Source organism: Pygoscelis adeliae, unplaced genomic scaffold, assembly GCF_000699105.1.
Source record: "Pygoscelis adeliae isolate BGI_AS28 unplaced genomic scaffold, ASM69910v1 Scaffold227, whole genome shotgun sequence".
NCBI lineage: Eukaryota > Metazoa > Chordata > Aves > Sphenisciformes > Spheniscidae > Pygoscelis > Pygoscelis adeliae.
In genome coordinates, this window is record NW_008825100.1 from 1,677,367 (window position 1) to 1,694,602 (window position 17,236).

Sequence of the window (17,236 nt, forward strand, 5' to 3'; positions counted from 1 at the left end):
CTGCTTTAGCTTCATGCGCGCTCAGCTCAGCATGGGATGCTCCCGGGGTGGCCGTAGCCCTGGCAAAACAGCTGCCACATGGGCGGCCGTACCGGAACAGTCCCCAGGGAATCGCCTCCCTCCCGAGGAGGGTCTGCTCTGGGGTGAAAGGCTGCTCTGGGCAGCCAAGCAACCACTCTCGGCTTTCCTCGTGTGCAAACACAGATTAAATTTGCGTTCCCCAGTCAAGGGAGTATTTTTCTGCCCTTTGATGAGAAAAATCCCTTCTGCAGGAAAGCAGCGGGGCTGGGATAGCTCGTGGCGCGCCTTGGCTGGCTGTGCTGCTCCTGCCAAATGCTGTCTGCAGGGATCCTGCTCCCCTGGCATTAGCAGGATACATCCGTCCTCACTCCCTGCACTAAAATGTCCGTGCGAAATCGTGACCACTGCTGAAAACTTACAGTACTGTGCTTTTTAGTGTTGTGCTGTCCCATGGTTGAGCCTTGAGCATCACCATGACGTTGCCCTGGCAGCAGCCACCTCCTGGCCAGGGCAATGCCCATGCTGTACCCAGGGATGGAGACAAAAAATCACTGGTCCAAAAGGGATTTTTCAGGAGTCTCACAAGGTAGACATCCAGCCGGGCTGCCAGGGGCAAACCCAAAGCCTCGAGAAATCGGCTGGAACTTGATCTGTTTGTCCTGGCCACATTATAACTCAGCTCCCAGCAAGCCACGGACTTGTTATGGTTGCGAAGAAAAAGTAACTCCGAGCCTCGACCTGTCTGGTGAGCATCACTGCTAGTTTTAACTGGGAAGGAAAACACCGGTCCAGCGGGTGGCAGGAGGGTTTTGTGCTGGAAGTCAAATAATTCTCTTGGCGGCTGCGGTTGCATGGAGTTAAAACACAGAAAGCAGTTGGCAGCTTAGAATGTGACGAAATTGTTAGTGACAAATCGGTACCTGAGCTAAAGGGCTGCTCTGCTTTAAGCCTTTAATGCATCAGGGGAGGCCAGATGGTCCCATGTTTATTTTTTTGGAAGAAGTTCGCATCTGGTCCATCCGCTCCAGTGGAGGGTCATCTTTGAAGGCTGATTTCTGTAGGCAAGTCAAAGAGGAGATTGCAGTTGTCTTGCACTTCTGGCAGGCTTGATGGCTCTGTGATGAGCTGAGACTTCATGTCTATTTTGTTGAGCAGCCTGATTTTTTTGGCTTTCCTTACTACATGCTGTGGGTTGGATTTTCCAACATGGCTCATGCTCTGCACCCACCAAACCGGGGAGCTGAGTCCGTGCTGGCACAAGGTTTTCCTCCCTGCACTGGGGCCTGGCGTACATTGCAGGGCAGAGTTAAAAATGCCAGATGACTCTAAAAAGCCTGTGTAAATAATACCTTCTTATTCAGCCTGTCCACTCCCTGGCTGCACTCAAAGTCAGGTTTGCTGGCGCCCACGATAAGGGGAAAGGTTTTGCTTAATTTTATTCCCAGCAGCTCTGTGGGGCCAAAAGAGGATAGAGAAAACTCCGGGGTGGATTTGCAGGGCGAACAACAACCAGAGAAGCAACCAGCAGCATTTTACTTTCAAACCAGTTGCCGTTCAATCAGGGGTCATAGCTGAAGGTACTGCTTCCTGGCATTTCAAGGGTTATTTTTAAGAAGTAGTAATTAAATGCCTGCTGCAGTGCCCCGCTATATATTTTAGCGTGCCTGGCTGGAGTGCTTGTTGACAAACGACTTGGCAACCTGAGAAAGCAAATTTCCCTCTGTCTGTTCTCATCCCCTAAGGGTTTCTTTAAGCAACTGCTGCTTTGCCTTTTTCTGTGTAGCAAAGCCGGCTGCTGGGGCACAGTAAGCATGGGTTGCACAGCTGAAAGCTTTTAGCGAGAGGGGAATGGAGGGAAATACAGTGCGTCGCCCTCCAGCACACCCAAATTTTTCAGCATCAGGGCTGCTATAAATGGACTTGCAGGCTACAATTACAGGCTGGGTATTGGCTTGCAAATGAGCGTAGCGAGCATCCCCTGCGACTTTGCATCCCCTCCTCCAAAGGGCAACAATAAGCAGCTTGTTATATGGGACAGGAGTTGGCTCATGGGACAGGGCAGGCTCCACATGGCAGACCTCAGTGTGCTCGGTGAGGTGGGCATCGCAGCCACTGCTAGGGCTGTCATTAAAGGCACCCGAGGGGCTCTGCTCCACGGCAGCTCTTGTCTCCTTGGGCCTTGTGGTGCTCAGACTCCTGGGATGAAATGCAGACTGTCCTACCTACATATCTCTTTTTTCCTTGGTGAGTTCCCACTGAAGCTATTGCAGAAGGAGAGAGGAGACTGCTCCCGAAATTGCCACCTCTGGCGTGGCAGATACAGCAACCCCCAAGGAGACATGCAAGGCAAGGAGGAGTAGGTGTCCCATGGGGGTTTCTCCAAGGCACAGCTTTCTTACAGAAAGTGCTTGGAGGCCAAGGACAGATGTGCAAGGCTTAGCCTTGAACATCAGAGCTTTTGGGCAGAGACTGAGTCTTTAGCCACTGCCTGTGTATCATCCGCAGCCCTGATCTGAGATGCTGTGTGCGTGCCAGGCAGGTTACGTCCTGTAGCCTGGTGGATCTTCGAGCTGCAAAGTGGGGAGAGTTCCTCTCCCTATATGACTTCTCTCAGTTTCTTGAGAGGCTTCAGACCCTGCCACCCTAAATTGCAGTTGCTCTAGCCAGGCTCCCACTCTGCCCACCCAACGAGTGGAGCATGCTGTGGGCTATTCCAGCCCAGAGATTGAGTTTTGGTTATAAGGAAAATGGGCAAAACTGGGATCTCACCGTTTCAGATGACACAGCCGTGATTTGGACTCGTTTTGAGTTGCTGTGGACTTTGAAGAGCATCTGAGGCTGCAGTGCCAGCCAAGCCTCGGGGCTGTAATGTAGGGCAGGGACAGTCGCTGCTGGTTTTCACATAACCGATGTGCAGGGAAATCCTTGTGCAGCCCTGGCTGGTACCGTGGGCTGGAACCCCCAATTTCCCTGGCAAATCTCACTGGAACCGCTCATGGCAGCTGTCAGTAGACACTCTGCTCCAGGCAGTATCAGGCTAGATGGCAGACCCAAGGCTGAAACTACAGCTACCAGACCGAGTACTGCTGCTGCTGCTGGCAGTCAGCGTTAATGATTGAGCCGAGAAGTTGGCTACTGAGTAACGTCTTCAGTCCTTGCTTAGGGCCCGATTTGGGAACATGTTTATACTCTAGAAATGCACACAGCCATCTGTGTGCTTTTGGAGATCCCGTAAAGCATGTAATGACTGTTGACCTTCCTGGGACGAGTCATTTCTGTGTCCATGAGATTACAGCAGATGGTAGAAATGCAGAAGCAACTTGTGCAAAGAGGGGATGAGATTGCTGCTGTTACACATCGGCACGGTGGGGAGCAAGCGGAAGAAGGGGAAGAGCTAGCTAAGCTAAAGGGTAATGCTGGCTTGGAAACCAGCATTTATTCCATAAATGTGTTTATTCATTTTCCAATGAAAAAAGAAAATTATTCTGGATGATGGGAGAGGTGGGAGTTTAGAGCAGCCTTCCAGCAGGAGCAAGAAAGCAGACCCAAACACTTTTAGGATGGAGCAGGGGCTCTGGCCACGTTTGCTCACAGAAAATGGACCTGCAGATACACAAACTTCTTCATCTTGTTTCTCATGTTCTGGTAGACATTAACGTCAGATACACCAAAATGTCCATCACCTTGGGGTGCTTCAGCACCTGGATAGTGTAATCCACACCATATGTTGATCTCTTCTGTCCTGGTGCCTCATGGTGGCTGAATGGGTTATGCCAACCCTCCTGTTTGCCCTGCAGTTCTCACACAGCTTCACACTGGCTGTCTGGAGGCAGTGGGATTTGAGGTCGGGTGTCCAGCAAGCACCATCCAGGCGGAGAGAGGGGAAGAGCTGCGGGGCCCTCCCTGCTCCCATCACGCCCTCGGGGTGGGGCACATGGGCTATGCTGGGCTCCAGCTGGCCATCAACTCTGGAGACATACACACTCTTCCCATGGACTCCACACTGCTTTTTTTTTTTTTTTCTCCTTTATTTCTCCGAACACACAGGGGTTTCAGCATTTGGCCCCACAGACCAATCTAATTTCCACTGGTGTGAATCCAAAAATAAATTTCATGTCTGTGTTTTGATTATGCAAAATTTTCTCTGGTGTAAATGAGATCAGAGCTTGGCCTCGGTGTTACTGCAACAAGCCGAGCCCGCACATCCAACACTGATGGGATTTTAATTTTTTCTTGTTTTTCCCTTCAGTCATCGAAAGCAGCCGTCAGGCAAGAAGTTCGGACATGGAGATAAGGACTTCTGGTGCTCTTGTGGACAGCATGGAGCTGGTGACGATGCTGGCCGGGAGCAGGGAGCAGGCATTGCTGCCTGCCAGGCATGGTGCGGTGCCAGCAGCAAGCGGGGTCACGGAGCACGTCAGTCCCCCTGCCGGCGGTGGGGATTTCACCCCGCCAGGAGCAGGGCCCCCAGACAGCCCGTCTGCCGGGACAGCAACCCATCTGCCCACCCGCAGCCATCCTCCTGGTGAGTTTTATCGATGCGAGAGTCCCTGTTGGCCTTACCCAGTCCATGAACCAAGCATAGCCGGTGGGTTGGGAAGGATTCTCGCCCTGTTGCTAGAAATTCAGACTTTTGGAAGAAATCCCATCCCAGGAAAACTGATTTTTTTTTTTTTAAAGTTACAATGAAGGTGATTTTTGGGAGCTGCCGCTGTTGTTATTTGCCACCCCAGAGAGTCTTGCCTATCCATGGACCTCAAAGCAGAGCGGAGACCCGCCTGTATCCCCACGCCTCCTCCCAGGAGGAGCTGAACCCCATTGCGAACTCAACCTAGATTAAGGGTGTCCAAGTTAAAAATGCCTGACCAGCTGCGTCATGATTTGTGGCTGAGGTCCTCATGTGGAGATCGTGCAAGTGAACACTTACCTTTGGGCTTGTTCATAATCTTCACCACTTTTCGTGGCACTGATCATGAGTAACCTGATGTACTTTCTTAAGCATGCACTAAATCAAAGCCTGTTTCCCACACCAGCAAGTCAAGGCTGTGCTGATTGTCCTGTCCCCATTTCAGGTTTTTTCTTAATACCCCCAGATGAAGTAAGTGTCTCGCTGATATATGAGCATAGAGGTTGTCTTTAACTTTTTAATTCCTCATTTTTTTTCCTGCTTAGGGACTAGAGTGTGGAGCTGACATGCCCAGGCTGCCAGCTGCTGGCTGTCCTGGCATAAGCTATTTACTGCCTTGTGCATTTTTAGTGTTTTAAAAAAAATCTGTGTTTCTCTTGCATGCACAAATGAAGACAAATTTTGAAATACCAATATTTTTTGGTGACAGAAACCCTCTGTTCCCAGCAGTCCCTCTTGCAGTGTGCTCTGTGTTAAATAGAGGAAGCATGGGGGATGCTGCTGTGACCCTGTCTATTGCGTATGGTAGGACTGGTTACCGCTGCGGTTGATGCTGCTGCCACCCCAGCCGAGTCATGTTATCTTGTCCAGGGGGAACATGACTCTCTCTGCATTGCTTTCCAGCCCCTGGAAGCCATCACCATGCTGCGGGCAGCCAGGAGAGAGGCAAAAGGGCTCTGACTTCTCCCGGCACCCCTGCAGCTGCTGAGAGGACGCCGCAGATTTTGGCATCCATCAGCACCGATTCGGCCGAGAGGACGCTGGGCAGGCGCCGTGTGACCTGGGACGTGGCAGGGTTCAACAATGTGACAAGGATGGTGCTGCCGCCTTCCTCTGCGGAGACTCGTCCCCCAGGTGAGCCATCCCAGTTCAACCTGGGAACGAGGTGGATGCTGTTCCCTGGAGAAAATGGGCATCGGTTAAGTCTGGCTTCCCTGCATTGCTAGATCTTTGGGCGCTGGATCCGTCCCTCCATCCTCACCATGTGCTCAGGGCAGTTTTCTGGCTTGCTTCATGCATGAGGGTGGAGAGGAGGATCCATGTGGCTTCTCCTGGCCTTAGTAATTAGGAGTTACTCAGTGCAGTTCCCAAACACGAAGTTGCTGTAGGCGGAGTACAGGCAAGGGGACCGCGGGCTGTGGGGGGAGGCAGGGCGTGACAGCAGAAGATGCTGGGTGGGCAGCTCAGCCCATCTCTGTGCTCTCATTTGCTTTCCCCCATTGCCTTGCAGGCACCGGCGGCCCCTCTCGACAGGCAAGCGGCTGGGCAGGCACGGAGCCAGACAGCAGCCCTCCTGTGGGCACCATGGCCGCTTCACCCAGCCCCTCAGGGAGCAGTGAGGGGATGCTGCAGCCCCTCCCCAGCACCCCCCTCCCTGGCTCTCCGGGACAGCCTCAGTCCTCCCCCCGAGCTTCCAGTACCCAGACTGGTGCAAACCGCATGGCACTACACCTCAGGGATGTCACAGGGGATTCCACAAGCCCTTTGCTCACAGCATTGCCTGCCACGGACAGTGCTTTCGGAGGTGAGCTTTGCTGGCCCATGGGTTTGTTTTAGAGCTTTAAAAAGACTTTTATGTAAAGGCTTTTGCTTTCTTGAAACAGAGAAGATGCTGTGTTTTGCATGCGCTCTGTTATTGTTTGGGTGGTTAGCTGAAATTCCCCACTGAAAGCAGGAAAAAGCAATGGAAAAAACAATTTGGTCAAAAACCCCCAACATTTTCTACTTAAAAAAAAAAGGTCTTTGGACCTTATCACTGTGTTTTCTGCAGGGTGGGCAACTGCAGCTGAGGAATGTCTTGGCTGGTTCGGTGCCAGCTGCAGAGCAAAGGTGAGGTCTCAGCCCCACCTGAGCTGTGTGTCCCACCTGAGTGGTGCTGTAGTGGGGTGTGAGGTCGCTAACCCACGCTCACGGCCACGCCGGGAGGGTTTGCTCTAAGCTAGACGGGGTGAGACGCCTGTGCTCCAACAACCTGCACAGGCCAACAAACCCGAGATCCCTGGGCCCCACATCTTCCCCTCATTTGCTTCGCAAGCAGCTGTTTCTAGAGCTCTCAAGAACAGAGACTTTGCCCCACTCCACATGAACTTACTGAAAACCTCAGCGCTGCCGAGTCCTTATCCTGTGCCTGGGGCTTGCCAGGAGCAAATGCATCCCCAGGGCTCTCACATTAACACGTCCCTTCCCTCTGCCACAGCTGCTGGGAGCAGCAGTGTGGCTGCAGAAAACCCGAGGTCCGGTATCCGAAGGGCAGCACCCGGCTCCGCAGTTCATCCCCCAGCCTCGGCGCCCTCCTTGGTGGCCCCAGCGTGGCGACGTTTCCTCAGGCCTTCCACGGAGCGCCGGCTTGCCCCTTCTCGCCCAGCTCCGGAAAGCACTGCCAGGGGTGAGCTTGGTTAGTCTATGAGTTGTTGTTTTACCCTATTTTGTGCTGGATTTTGCACTTCCTTAAGCATTTTTCCCTGTGTCCTGTTAAGCCCTGGGATGTATAGTGAGCTGCAGGCTCATATTGGAACATGGCCATGCTCAGGTTTCCCCCCTTTGCTGTTTGATACCATATTCAAGCTCCAAAAAAACACTAAGAGAGCCTGGGCTGATTTCCACCAGTCTTAGAACAAAGGTGGGATTTAAAGGCAAGGCTCCGCAGTCCTTGTCCCGTGGGGTTTTCTGCTGGCCGAGCAGCCCCGGCTCTCGTGAAGCCGCGCTGTCCTGGCGGCGAGCCCCGGGTTTTGTGCAAGGTCTTCCTGCAGCAAGGGGATTCATGCCTTTCCAAAAGAGCACTTTGTCCAGATTGAAAACTTCCTATGCTTAATATCCGTATGTGCGCTGTAAGCATCTGGGAAGAAAATGGATCCATCTGTTTATAATTTCATACGTATAAATCCAGTTTTTTTATTGTGCCATAGCCATTGGAAGCAGCTACCAGCCATCCGACGTCTCGGCCACAGAGAGGAGAGTTTCGGATTTCCTCACCACCAGTACCTCCGTTTCCATAACAGCCACCAAGGGTGGAGGGAGGACGTTAAGGTCTCTGCCAGCCAGCACCAGGCTGGCCGATGCAGCAGAGATTTCCACCGCTGGTACCGAAATCACCAGCTCTTCAGACCGGACCTGGTCTCCTGGGATGTCTTTGGGAGCCCAGGGTGGTGGCGGCAGAGGTGCCACAGACCCGCTGCTCACAGGCTCGCTGTCTGCTTCGGAAAGCGCTTCCACGAGTGAGTTTTGATAGCTAGCTGTATAACTCAGAACATTATTTAAAGACTTTTTATAAACAAAATACATCCTTTTTATTTTAAAGAAAGGAGGAATAATATTGTATTTGGCACATTCTGTACATTTAAAAACATTTCACAGAAATGAAAGTATGGATAAATATTATTCTTGTTGGAAGAGGAGGATAGATTTTCCTTGAAAACTTTCAGTTGAATTTTGCAAGCAATAACTTCAGGAGTTCCTATGTAAAGACCATTTTTTTCCCCTGTCTTAATGATTTCCCAGTATTAAATATTTCCGTATTGAATATTCACACATACATTGTCTACATCTACTGATAGCGGGATGAAACCTACCCAGCTGTTTTCATTTACATGCATGCAGCTTTATATTTCTGTTCTTCTTTTTTTAGCTTTTAGCAGCAATTACGAACCCAAGAGCATCCCAACTGCAGAAGAGGCGACGCTGCACTTGGACACCCATGCTGCTGACATGCCCAGCATGGCAGTGGGGGCACCGGGATCCCCCCCAAACGGTGGCACAGCCAGGGTGACAAGGGGCTCTGCCACCAGCACCGACCTCACCAGCTCTTTCCAGGGGACCTTCTCCTCGGGGGCTGGGACACACCATCCTAATGGCTCACAGGAAGCCACCGACCTCCCAGCACCTCCCGGGGAGCCTTTGCTCACAAGCACTCTCTCTGCCGCTGAAAGTACTTTCAGAGGTAAATTTGTTAGTCTGAAAGTTGGCTGCTTTGGGGTTGGATGGGATTTCACATCCCCGTGCTGTTTTTCTTTAGATATGGCCATCAGTGGCTATTGGATATGTGGGTATTTTTATCACTGGCTGCCTCGGGCTGGCAGTGGGGCTGGGGGGAAGGGTGGGAGTGGATCTCAGCTTTTGGGTGAGAAAGTGAAAAGCATCAGTGTCCTCATTTCTAATGAAACTCCCGTGCTGGGAAAAGCAGCCATCGTTTAGAAATACGTGCATGCACTTTTTCCCTGCTGGAGACACTTTTGTTGGGGATTTGCAGCCATTGCCTGGCGCTGCATCTGCCGTGAAGGCTGGTCGGTGAGAGAGGTGGTGTTTTGGGAGTCCCCGGCAACCACGACAGTGCTGACTCGCCCCGTGCCCTTGGAGTGGTCCCAAGTGAGCTCTGCCCCAACATTCGCTATTAATTCACAATTAAGCCCATCACTTTGTGAGTCGTAGTGCAGTGCCTGCTCCCGGTGAGCTGGCGACATGCTGGCATCCCCAGCACTGTGGTTTGGGAGAGCCCTGGGGCAGCATGCCAGCTAAACATGGGATAAATCAGGCTGGGTTGAATGCCAGGCTGGGGTGCCGGGGTGTTTCTGAGCATCTTATGGGTGAGGCTGTGTCCGGCCCTGTGTGGCCCTGACTGCCCGGTGCTGCGGGGGGCTCGGCCCCATGGCTATGCCGTCAGCCTGGCACTGAGATGGCAGCTTGGCTCTCTGGACTGTCACTAGAAAACCTAAACCAGGCCTTTTTTAGCTCATCCTCTAGATTTGCTTTGAAGTTAAAGGTATATACTCCTGATTTAAACAGGCTCAAAGGCACCTTAAATGCATAAATCAGGTATTGTGCATAGCCTGCAGTTAAAAAACACGGTTTTAAGTTGTGATTTTCATGGCTTTTTGTAAGCCACGTGTGCCTGAACATAGGGGATTTGCCTCTTCCCAGAGCAGCGCCTTTTCCAGGTTGAGAACTTGGTCTATTTAATGGCCCCCTGACCCCATGTTCTCAACGAACAGTCACAATTTCAAGACTGTACAAACAATCCCTCAAATGTATTTATGCATAAATCAAACCTGGTTTTATTGTATCTTAGGTGTCAGAAGCAGCCACCGACCAGTTAACAGCTCAACGACAGAGAAACCCGCCCTTGCTTCCTCTCCCACCAGAGCTTTCATTTCGGCCACGGCCACCGGCAGCGGTGGGAGGCCCCCGAGGTCTGCCACAGGCAGCAGCCCCAGGGTAGCAGACGTCCAGCAGTGGCATGTACAGGACCTTGGGCACGATCCAATCCTCCTCTGCATCTTCTGTGAGAGAGACCTACGGAGTTCATGGGTCCAGAGAAACCACAGATTTCACGGAGCAGGTGGCAGACCCTTTGTTAACACGCTCTCACTCTCCTTCAGAAGATCCTTCCCCAGGTGAGCTCAAGTTAGAAGTGAAATACCATTTTTCTTGTAAGTAAAAGGAGGACTGTTATTGTATCTTACACTTGCGTGACTCTTTTCTGCTGTCAAAAGACGTGACAGCTATGCAGAATATATTGTTTGGAAGGATGCAGTGTGATTTTTGTGTCTGAAATGTTTCAACTCTTGCTTGACCAAAAAATGTGGTTTGGTTTTATTACAGCAAGGGCACATGCATGGAAAGTTTTGTTATGCCAAGAAAAATAATTAACTTTCAAATCACAATTCTTTTTTTACTATCTCCAGTTGCTATCTCAATTTTATAGGCAAGAGAACTAAGCAAGGGAGGATTAGATCATGTCCCTGCAGTCCCAGGGACTGGACTTCAGTTCCTGCCCTCTGTCCTACCCCTTGGACCACGCTGCTTCTCAGAAATCAAACCAATTCAACAAATTTAAGGCAACTTTGAATGTGATCTCTGAGGTCCTTCATGCCGCTGTTTGGTTCTAGACCCCGTTGCGGTGCTGAAGGTGTCTGATCCCCCTGACCCCATTTCTTCAGACTTCTTCTCTAAGACCTTCACACTGCTCAGCATTGTGCCTTGTCTGAACTGATTTCCAGGCTTTTCTGGGTTGTTACGGTATTTGTTTGTTCTAGCAGCATGGAGTGCACTCAGGCACATAATGGTGAAATCAAATGCACAGTGTTAGTAGTTCAGGAGTTTTTATACAATAGCACTTTTCTCAGCATCAAACCATGTTTTTTAGAAGACAAATTTCTGTAGGAAGGATTCATGTCTTTGGAAATTTCCTATTTTCTCTGGATTGACATCTTCTCATATTTTCTACTTGTGCATGTACTTGCTGCTGCTGGGTGTTACTGGAAGAAAGCTCATCTGTTTATTCATAGTTTCACTTGTGTGAAAATGTAAATTGTTTCTTTATCGCATCTTAGCTACTGGAAGCAGCCATGTGTCATTCAGTATCCTGTCAACAGAGAGAAGAACCGATTTCCCTACCACCAGTACCTCTGTTTCCATAACAGCCACCAAGGGTGGAGGGAGGACGTTAAGGTCTCTGCCAGCCAGCACCAGGCTGGCCGATGCAGCAGAGATTTCCACCACTGGTACTGAAACCATCAGCTCTCCAGACCATACCCGGTCCTCTTTGGGAGCCCAGGGTGGTGGCAGAGGTGCCACCGTGTCGTCCACGGACCCATTGCTCACAGGCTCGCCGTCTGCTTTGGAAAGTGCTTCTCCAGGTGAGCCCTGACTGTCCCCGTGGGGCTGCTTCTTGTAGACTTCAAACATCTGCTCTGTGTGGAGTGAGGGCGTGCTAGAAGGTGCTAGACAATGGTATTGGGCATTATGGAGGAAAATTTCAACTTCCAGAGAAAAATGCATTAGCTGTTTTTTGCATTTAGTCACCAGACAAACCCAGGCTTACTGCAAGAGCAGTCTGGCCCTGAGATTTGTCATGTTTTCTTAGCACAATTTCAAGACTGCCCTGTTGGCTGTGTTTATACAAGCAGGAGGCAACACCAGTCACTCCTGACTCCCTCCCTGGGATGCAAATGCAGCATTTACTGGCCCCGTACAGCCCTGCTGAGCTCTGTTTCAAGTATCAGGGAGTTAGGTGCTGCCGTAACCCTACCTCGCTCACCGCGGGCGCTGCGGTGGCGGTGTGGGTGCACGGTGCCCACGGCTGGAGGGCAGCGCCAGGAGCAGCGCCGAAGGGAAGCAAACCCAACAGCGCTCCCACGACTTGTTCCTAGTTCCCTTTTCAGGGTGTCCTCCTGTGAGCAGCACCTCCTTGCACAGGAAAGGGTTGTGTCTTCACAGCTAGCGTTTTCTCCAGGTTTGGATCTTCTGCCACGTTATATCTGTGCCATCAGCCTAAGGGTGGTGATGGAAAAGAGCACGCCCACCTGTTTATAGCTTAAGGTGTGTAAATTCATTTTGTTTTGCCCTTTCTCAGCGGAAGGGACCTCAGCTATGGGAGGACGCCTGCGCGATGCTCCTCTCACCGGTACGCCCAGCTCAATGATAGCCACCAGCGGTGGGGAGAGGAGCCCAGTGCCCGTGTCAGACACCCACGCAGCATCCAGCAGGGCAGGGAACTCTGCTACTGCTCTGCCCTGCACCAGCTCCTTGGACGTGGTCCTTCTGCCATCCTCATCAGCAACAGAGCCTGGGAGGCAGAGCGATGTTTCGCAGAGCGGTGCCAGACTCGGTGAGCTTCCAACGAAGCCACTGCCTGCATTTTCTCCCAGCATTTCAGTGCCTTTGCCTTCACCAAGTGCTTCAGGTGGGTCTTGTGGTTTCCCGGTTTGCTGTGGAGGACATCCCTCCTCCTCACCCCCCTCCTGAGCTCCCACCCTGCCTTTTCTAGCTTTAAACTAGATTTGCCTTTTTAGTAAGCCTGGTTTATAGTGAAGGGCACTGCACGGTTGGTGAGTTATTTGCCTCACGGCACTTGGGGCAGCACTTCTCGTGTTGGGAACTAGACGGCCAGGCAGTTCTTCTGGGCCACATGTGAAGGCTGCCATGGAGCCTTGACCTCAGACCTCAAACCGGGGAAGCCTGGCATAAGATTTGGCAAGGCATAGACCTTTGGAAACGTAGACCTTTCACCATTCCTTATATCCCAGTTATCGTGTGTTTCAGCCTCAGCTCTGCTGCCAGGGTCCCACCAGAGCTGGTTTGAAAGCCACTGGTCCACCCAAGGGAATTTTCTGCAGGACATTCAAGACCAGGTCCTACCGCCCTGCCACCATTCTCCTTCAGAAACGCCACGCCCCCCAATCTGTTTAATTTTTCTGGTGTAAAGGGGAAAAGTACAGATCACCTGGGAACTCCACTTAGCAAATAAGTGATGTTGGTCACCCCCACTGCGGGGATTGAAATACTCAGATTTTAGTCCCTGTAGAGGCCTCAAAGGTTTTATTAATATACAAAATATATATTTTTATATATATCTATGTATATCTCTGCTTTGCAATTCCAGAGAGAGGAAGAAGAGTTTCTGGTGCTCCTACTGAGACCACGTATGTCTCGACCACACTCTCCAGCCACAAGGAGGGAACGTCTCAGGCTGCAGCTAACCATGGCATGTGGAGCACAGCAGCGGAAAGCCCCACGTCTCACCCAGACATGGCTGGGGAGCCCCGCACCAGCCCCTTCTTGTCTTCCACGGCATGGCCTGGAACGGGACACATCTCGTCCGGCCGAGCAGGGTACCCAGAGCCCAAGGTCACCCTTTCATCCAGGGTCTCCACCTACTTCTCAGCTGCTGGTGAACCTTCCAGTGAGTTTTTCTGAACTCCAGGATGGCATTTGAATTAGGAAAAAACCCACTGCCTCTCCCTTCCCCTCTTCCGTGGGGTTGATATTAACACCAACATGTGTCAGAGCTGTTGCGGGTGTCATGGGCAGGATTTATAAGCAGGGGTGATTCTGCTCCTTGGTGTATATCTGCAGCTGTTGATGCTTAACAAAAAAGTCTCAGGAATGAGACGTGTAGCTTCTTGCTGTAGGACACACCTACTACCTGCCTGGGCTGGGGTGATGATTATAACTAACATAAATATGCCATTATGACTCTAATGGTACCAATTGTTCATCTGTATTTGGACAGTCCTGTTCCTTTGGAGTAGGCTTTGTGTGTTAAATCCACCTTTAAGGTGATAGATATGTGAGATCTACTTAATCTGTTTTTAATCTGTGTTTATCTGTGCAATTTTATTAATCTGCATTTCCAAGCAGAATTATTGTAGAACTCACAAGTGCTCTCTACTCTGAGATGATAAAATCAGATGCCTGCTTTTTGATCCTATTCCAGCCATGAGCAACAGTCATCACTCTCTAAGCAGCTTGAGTGCCGAGGAAAGGATGTCCAGCCCCATCAGTGATCCTGCGTACAGTTCATCCATGTCTGCTGGCGGTGGAGAGAGGACGCTGCACTCGGTGACAGACGGCGCGCTGGCTGGTGGCACGGAGAGCTCCGCTTCCTACACCGAAACCACCAGCTCTCCAAGGCCGGCTCAGCCGGTGTCGGTGGAGCAGAGTGGGACGGCCAACGCCTCCACCAGCAGCGGGGGCTTTGCAGGATTTGCGACAGAGACACTCTTCACACATTCTTCCAAGATACCCACTTACTCTTCTTTCCAAAACGATCTCACAAGTAAGTTAGTGTCTCCCGGTGTACATTTGGTGGGGGTGGGGAAGTTCACATTGTCCTGCATTTATCTATGTTGTATACAAAGTTCTCTTTCATTAGTACGTGCAATGCCAGCTGTGGGTTCACTCAAGGGGATGTTTTCATCAAAGAACTCAAAGCCAAACCCAGAATTGTTCCAGAAGTGAAGCCATGAACCTGAGCAGGGAAACTCTCCTGTTTTGATGGCCGCATTATTTTTTTGCATCCTAACTGTGGTTTCTTTTGGGTGATGCTTTCAGAAGTGTTTCATGATGACCTAAGTCAATTGTAGAATTAAACCAAATTTTCAATACCCTATTTTTTATTTTTAGAGATTGCTGAACTTAGCTGTACATCCTGAAATTCGTATTATAAGATTGACTGCACCTTTTATGCTAAATCTGATTTTTTTGCAGACTGATGTGCTACTCATTTAGGATTTCCTGACTGCAAAGTTTTCAATCAATGAGTTCATGATAAGCTGCAAATTAACATAATGTAATAATTTCACCCTGCAGAGGCATGAAATTCACTGTGTCTAAAAAAAAATCGTCTGAAGAAGATGGATATTCTTTAGTTGGGAATGGAGGATAAGAGGGAAAGGATATGAGTTTTATAAATTATGAGCGATAAAGAGAACAGATGGGTTTTCCTGCTTAGCTTGCCACAAAATATCACAGAACGATAAGTACTCAATCACATTAGAAAAGCAATACTGGAAGAACAGTGTTTTAGAAACCTACATATTTCACGGAGCCTTGTGTCTGTCCAAGTTCACTATTTTAGAATCAATTAAGGAGCACAGAAGACTCCTAATTCAATACCCATGCTTGGATGGTGCTCTAAATTTTTAGAAGAGCACAGACCAGTTCACAGACAAGAACATTTTATGTATTTAGCAAGTGATTTTAATATGACATCAAAATACTTTCATATTACTCTGTCTTTCTAATATATTTTGTCCTTTTACTCCAGGCTTTTCAAGTAGCCATCAGCCAGTCAGTAGCATCGATGCTGAGAAAAGGACCTCGGTTTCTCATACGGACGGCACATACATTTCAACTACATATACCAGAGGAGGAGAAAGGACCCTCCTGTCTATCTCGAATAGCAGCACCTCTGCTGACTCCTCAGAAAGTTCCACCTTTTTTTCTGAAATTACCAACCCTTCTGATTCATCAAAATCTTCTGTGGCACAAGACAGGAGAAGCAACGTATCCAGCGATGGCGATTTTGTTGAACCATCTACAGAGCCACTGCTGGTACACTCTTCCAAATTGTTGACTTCTGCTTCTGCAGGCAGCGTACAAAATACAACTCTCTTCAACACTGACTCTGAGCTGTTGACCACTGGCAGATCATCTCTATCTTCATCAGCATTTCCAGCCTCTTCCTCACTGTCATCGCTGCATCACTCACTGTCATCAACACCACCACCAACTTATCTGTTTACATCATCAGAATCATCTGAGCCACTCTCGTCCTCTGTGATGGCATCTTCACCCCCTCTGCAGGCTTTGTCATCCTCCTTGCCCACTTCCTCGTTGCTTTCCCCATCTTATTCATTAGCATCTTTATTGCCTCTGTTTTCGTCACCATCATCCGTCTCGCAGTCCAACGATAGTGATCAAGCAAGCACCTCTGTACCTACAACTGTGGTCAGGCGGGTGCCCTCCACAGCCGCTGTGGCTGGGAGCTCGCCCAGAGGGACCAACAAGCACAATGTCACGCACCAGCCCCAAAACAGCACCACCTTCACCTCCACCGGGTCTCCTCTCTCTACGGCACCCATGGAGCAGCTTGGTGGACACATCATGTCCGTGTCTGCTCCTGCGACGGTAACGGAGACTGCCTCGCCAAGAGCTGCCACCAGCCAGGAGGGCAGCTTTGGGAAGGCAACGCCACTGCTCACCACAGCCAGCGAAGCCCCACGGGCTGGGCCGACGGATGCACCCCTTAGTCCCTCACCAAGTGCAACAAACCACAGCGTCATTGTCCCTGCGGTGGCACTGACCACGGTGAAACCTTCTGTGCTGACAACACCGGCCAGTCGCTGGCCAACCCCAGGTGATGCTAGCACCATGAAAGCCCACAGAGCTCAGACGCCCACTGCCACTAAGCACGTGTATACCACTGGTGAAAGCACAGAAGCTGTGGATCCCACCACTGCGAGGCCTGGTAAAGTCACCGAGGAAAACGTCCCTGTTACGAGTCCTTCTGAAGCCCCTCCAACCAGCAAGACCACTGTGAGCATTGCAACTACTTTGGCTGCTGCCAAACCAACCACCGTTCCTCCACTGAGTAGCACAGCCGGGCTGAGGATGTCGTCTCCAGCAACAGGTAATGTGTCTAATGGTGCTCATCAGTGGTGGGGCCGGGAATGCCTGGGTCCCACTTTAAGGGTCTTCGAAGGGTTATGTATGTATATGTGACAAGTCTGTTGTCAGCAGGGTTTGAGGATAAGAACTTGGTCTCCATGTTGGTATTTTTAAGCTAAGGGTTTAGTAATCAAGCTAAACTGCTGGAAAAAGGTGAGCATTTTGGTGAACAATTCTGATAGAAATGTTAAGCTGAAATTTGAGAATTTTAAGAAAATAAAGCTGTCTGGCCTTCCAGGTAAGCGTAGGATGCATTTTATATTTGTTGATCGGTCGGCAATATCGATCTATATCGATCAATATCTATCTTATTCATGAGAAAAGGCGGTTAGCCAGCACATGGTATTTGTGTTGGAACTTCTT

General features: G+C 50.3%; 2 protein-coding genes across 2 annotated transcripts in view; both read left to right on the forward strand.

Annotated features, from left to right (window-relative positions):
• LOC103919630 (mucin-5AC-like) overlaps positions 1–10,139 on the forward strand; it is a 22,675-nt gene extending 12,536 nt beyond the window's left edge. The window contains exons 2-9 of the mRNA XM_009327167.1: positions 4,271–4,546; positions 5,552–5,782; positions 6,159–6,452; positions 7,125–7,313; positions 7,834–8,142; positions 8,553–8,864; positions 9,990–10,094; positions 10,126–10,139. Of these exons, the coding sequence (XP_009325442.1) occupies positions 4,306–4,546; positions 5,552–5,782; positions 6,159–6,452; positions 7,125–7,313; positions 7,834–8,142; positions 8,553–8,864; positions 9,990–10,094; positions 10,126–10,139 (1,695 nt within the window). The 5' untranslated portion in view covers positions 4,271–4,305. The remainder of the gene's footprint in view (positions 1–4,270; positions 4,547–5,551; positions 5,783–6,158; positions 6,453–7,124; positions 7,314–7,833; positions 8,143–8,552; positions 8,865–9,989; positions 10,095–10,125) is intronic.
• LOC103919600 (protein HEG homolog 1-like) overlaps positions 10,086–17,236 on the forward strand; it is a 21,408-nt gene continuing 14,257 nt past the window's right edge. Inside the window, exons 1-6 of the mRNA XM_009327133.1 lie at positions 10,086–10,314; positions 11,254–11,559; positions 12,276–12,605; positions 13,305–13,604; positions 14,139–14,480; positions 15,471–16,835. Of these exons, the coding sequence (XP_009325408.1) occupies positions 10,158–10,314; positions 11,254–11,559; positions 12,276–12,605; positions 13,305–13,604; positions 14,139–14,480; positions 15,471–16,835 (2,800 nt within the window). The 5' untranslated portion in view covers positions 10,086–10,157. The remainder of the gene's footprint in view (positions 10,315–11,253; positions 11,560–12,275; positions 12,606–13,304; positions 13,605–14,138; positions 14,481–15,470; positions 16,836–17,236) is intronic.